At 35.2% G+C, this 4,818-nt stretch overlaps 1 protein-coding gene across 2 annotated transcripts; it reads left to right on the top strand.

The window, feature by feature from the left end:
- Nucleotides 1-331: 331 nt before the first annotated feature.
- LOC104092076 (protein WVD2-like 3) lies at nt 332-4,818 on the top strand. 2 transcript variants are annotated; one of them, XM_009597564.4, is made up of 7 exons: nt 332-515; nt 2,443-3,006; nt 3,257-3,339; nt 3,449-3,536; nt 3,754-3,825; nt 3,978-4,088; nt 4,301-4,818. In XM_009597564.4, exons 2-7 carry the CDS (start codon nt 2,476-2,478, stop codon nt 4,418-4,420), a joined length of 1,005 nt encoding a protein of 334 aa, XP_009595859.1. In that variant the 5' UTR covers nt 332-515; nt 2,443-2,475; the 3' UTR covers nt 4,421-4,818. The 2 variants fall into 2 exon arrangements, with proteins under 2 accessions (XP_009595859.1, XP_009595860.1); XM_009597565.4 differs by having other exon boundaries at nt 412-552.

Below are 4,818 nucleotides of genomic sequence, written 5' to 3' on the forward strand. Positions count from 1 at the left end.
TGAAATAAAAGCAATTTAGTAAATATGAACAAAAAATGGAGATAGAAAGGAGATTTTGTTCTTCAATTGTGTATATCTATTCTTATCTATCATAAGGCATTTATATAGGTATAAAAAATAAAGAATTACTATTGCAAAATATGTCAATGAATATGTCATTAAGCATTTGATAAGAAGATCACACAGTGTATTACAGAGTTACAATGATAACTCCATAATTATTAGAGCTTTGAGAGTTATGTAAATAACCGGCACCAAAATTTAATTTTGTTATAACACTTTTCTTTTTGTTCTTTCTTTTACCTTCTTCTTCCTGCTATAAATAGCATACAGTGTCTTGTAATTGTCTGTATAAAAATATCGTTTCCTTTGTCTTCTTTTACTATATATAACAAAAATAACTGCATTCTGGGTAAGAATAGGCACATAAAAATACAATAACAGAGACCGACATATAAAAGAAAAAGAAGAGGAAGCAGAAGAAGCAGCAGCAGCAAAAATTGGTCTTTCTCAAGGTTCGTGATAGAGAATTCTCAAAATCTTTACATCTAGGTGATTGTGTTATTTTTGGTACATTTTCTTTTCTTGTGAGACTGTTGATCCGTTCCAATTTTGGTTATAATGCTATATTGCTATGTAAATTATGGGGTAGATCCAGATAGGAAAAAGATCTTTTGACAATTTGCTATATTATTCATTTCCTGGAAATGTAACAATGTGGTTTTTGAAAGTCCAATTCTTTAATTTCTTCAATCTCTTCTTGTCTGGTTTTAAGGGTTTGAGCTGTAATTTGGCGGGTGTGATAATTTAGACAAAGAGATGAATGTCGCATCATTAAACGCGTTTCAAGTTTGATTGCCGATTACTGATATTTTGGTTGATTAGAACATGGAGTCATATTTTAGATTTTAATTTAGAGGTAAAAATATGTGAAACAATGGGATTTCTAAAATATTGATATTTAGATTTCTGATTCTGATTTTCTGGAAAAAAATGTGAAACAATGGGATCTCCGAAAATTTTGATATTTAGCTCAGTTTTCATCAAATTGTCCAATCTTTATATTTGTGTTTTGTAGCGATGATATTCAAAAGTAAAACATATACTGTAGTTGTATCCCTGCTTTACCTTTTCATTTTTCAGATATGTAATGCATTATGAGGTTTCCATAAAGTTTGTATTGGCACAATTTATGCAACCCCCCCACAACACACACACTATCTTGATTCATATATGATTGTCCTGTAGGTATTATGTATAACTACATGCATATTTTCTGTTTTGGACTCAATGCGTGGAGGTGTTATGATTGGAGTTTACTTCCCCTTCTATCTCTGTGTTCTCCTTGTTTGATTAATTACTGGGAAGCAAAATGATTCTGGCTCTTCCTTTTTTTTTCCTTAGTATTAGGACAGCCATCCTTTGATCCTAAACTACACTGTACAAATTTGATTTTAGTATTACAAGGCTTCTCGCTTACCACTTTAATTTGTTAGAAATGTGTGCTTGAATTTATTTAATCTCAAACGCACAATAGCAATTGCTAGATGCTGGAGAAAGCGACTCAGAAACTGCTGCTGGATAGAGAGTCCGTGTTATACTGATCAAAGCAAATGTTTCAAACTTCTCAATGTAACCTGGATCTTAGGGAAATTTTGTTTACTTTCATTAGATCTCTTTGTGAAACAATCAAGGTTTTTGATGGATATGAAAGGACTTCACTAATTATTTATCACAGAAATTATAAAGGCTATTTTTTCTTGGAACAATAAGATCTTTCCGCCTTGTCTGACAATGTACATTTTCCCAAAATGAACATGGCACATCAGTATGCTGATTCCTAGTACCTAAGAGTTAATCTGTCCTATTGCTAACATGCTTCTGAAGATGGGTATCTTTAAGTTCATTTTGTGCACAATTTAGTGGGTCAAAACAAGGATGAATGTGCCTCTAACTGCAATGTTCACAGTTGGCTGTTGCCTGATTTTGCCTATGATTGTTTATAAAGGACAATTTCGAGTGTCTATGCACTTGCTTATTCAGTATTTAAAGATTGTTTAACCATTAAATAGAAAATTGGCATCTATATATCATCAACTGTGCAGAAAAGAGGAAGTATTCGGTTGTTATTTTCGATGAAGAACTATTTGATTATTATTGAGAGATCCTATATTGAAAGCAGGAGTCCTCTTGATACTAGAGCGTAATATCAAAATGTTTTCCGTTTCACTAACTCAATGGAACCATCCAAACCTGTTTGGATCAAGAAATTTATGTAGTTAGTGCAAAGTTATTAACACATACAAGAGCAAGCAATTTTTCTAGGATAACAAATTAATCAAATTACTTTATCAGGTTTGATGATGAATCCAAAAGATATTCTAGCTTGATGAAGCCCTTAGCTATAAGTAATGTTTTCTTATTTTATTTACATTATTTCAGAGGTTGACGGGGTCAGAAATTACAGACATCTGTATGGAAAAGCAGCAAGACTGTAGCATAAGTTACTTAGATGGTGTTTCTCCAAATTCAAGTTACATGAGAGACAGTAATCAAAATGTGTTACAGTCATCTGAGCATGTTACTGCGGAGCAGAGAATTGATATGCTGAAAGAGAACGTTGAGACAAAGGAGTATGAAATGAAGGAATGCACAGCTGAAATGTCAATCGAGATCTCTGAAGTCTGTGATGCTGAGCGCAGACAGGAACAAGATAGACCAAGCTCAAACTGTGAGATTGAATTGCCTTCAAAACAGAAAACATCTGACGCCTCAAAGGTAAAAGATGATAACAAGAGACCAAGAGCTTCAGTGAAATCAATAACCAAATCTGTAGCTGGATGCTGTAAAACAAAATGCACGGTTCCCCAACCATTTGCTCTGGCAACTGAGAGGCGTGCTTCTCATGGAACTCGTCTTGTTGGGAATGATGCAGGCATCGTTAGTGCTGCGCAGAAGTCATCCGAAGGAAATAATTTGCAAGTCCCAAGATCTGTACAAAACCAGGTTTGCCCCCTATGCTTCATGTCCTTTTTCACCACTGTCTGCTGGATTATGTCATTAAAAGGAGAGGATGAATCCATAACACCTGATACTGCAAAATGACAAAGTCCTCATGTTTTATTTTGCTTCTGCTCTTGGTTAACGGGAAAAGTTAATTTTAGATGAGCAGTTAGTGCATAACTACTGGAGTTAAGGTCTATAGATCAAACATCATGTTTATCTCTGAATCTGTGGCTATGATATTCTTTTTCAGGTTTCCTTATCAGTTGCACTTAAGAAGCCACTACAATCTGATAACAAGCATTCTGATGAGGAAGACTCATTGATTGCCTCTTGGTATGAGCGTTCTCCTTAATCTAACTTGATGACGTTTTCGCTTTTTCTGAGTTGTATCCTTATTTGGGATTCTGCTTTGGCATTTGATGATTTCCTCAACAATGAGAAGTTCTGTGGTCTCAGCAAGAAAATCCAGGGCCACTGTTGCGTCCGCTCCAACATTTCGGTCCTCTGAACGTGCAGCGAGAAGGAAGGAGGTAGCTGTTGATTTGTGCTTCTGCTTAGGACTGTTGAAACTGCTGATATAGTTCTACTATTTGATGGGTTTTCACCTCATTGTCCCCCTCTACTTGTCCCCTCTAAATGACATGAAAAACAAAATAACAACAGAAAAGGAAATACCGGTTCTCCTTAAAGTGAAAAATCTAAATCTTGGCTGATTCTTGCTTGCTTTTTGTTTTTCCCCTTTTTCAGTTTTACTCAAAGTTAGAGGAGAAACATCAAGCTTTGGAGGCTGAGAAAATTCAATGCGAGGAAAGGACAAAGGTACATGTTGTTTCTGCTTTACGTTGCTGTCACCTGATCCTGGCTGTAATAGTGGAATATAGATCAATGAAGACCATCCGACAGAAACTGAATAAATGAATACATTATCATTTATATTTAACAATATATTTCGTTCTACCTTCTAAACTCAGGAAGAGAGAGAAGCAGCTATGAAGCAACTGAGAAGGAATTTGTTGTTTAAGGCAAACCCAATGCCAAGCTTCTACCAGGAGGGACCTCCACCTAAAGCTGAGTTGAAAAAAGTAATGCATTCTCATTGCCAATAACTTACAGAAACGTCAACCTTTAGTTGAGGTTAACCATAAGTATAGTCTGCCGTGTGACTGAAATATTTTTTCTTGTGGCCTTCTGGCATGTTAAAGTTCACATTGGGTTGCTGATTTGTTGACACATCCCCTGCTGTTTATCAACTTAACCACCTTATAATTCTATTTTCTTTTTCTTTATACTGCAGCCACCACCAACGCGTGCAAAATCACCAAAGTTTGGCAGAAGGAAAAGTTGTGGTGACACAGTTGGCTTGGATAAAGGTGTTGCAGCTTATGAACAAGGAAGTAAGCATATTCTTGGTTGAAACGCAAATACCACCTTTGCTTCTAGAAATTGTATAGACTGTCCTAATATCCAAAGAGGTTCTGCTACTTACAACTTGAATGAGTCTAATCGTGGAGGGGAGATAATTGAGTCATATATGACTAAGATGCAAGAAGAAATGAATATGGATAATGTCCTACATTCTTGAGCCTTTGGTGAGTTTTCTGATTTAATAAAGCGAGAGCCATTATTTTCTTATATTTCACATCTTTTGACAGCTCTAAGGGGTGTACGATCGACTTCTTATTTAAACTGCAAAACATTTTTTGCAGTGGTCTATGTAACTTTAATTTATAAAGTGTAAATTTCTGTAAGTTATTCCCATTCTTGTGTAAAGACACTCCAATTTCTATAAAGTTCTATATACTTTTTAATAAA

The sequence above is a fragment of the Nicotiana tomentosiformis genome, chromosome 6, assembly GCF_000390325.3.
Source record: "Nicotiana tomentosiformis chromosome 6, ASM39032v3, whole genome shotgun sequence".
Classification (NCBI taxonomy): domain Eukaryota; kingdom Viridiplantae; phylum Streptophyta; class Magnoliopsida; order Solanales; family Solanaceae; genus Nicotiana; species Nicotiana tomentosiformis.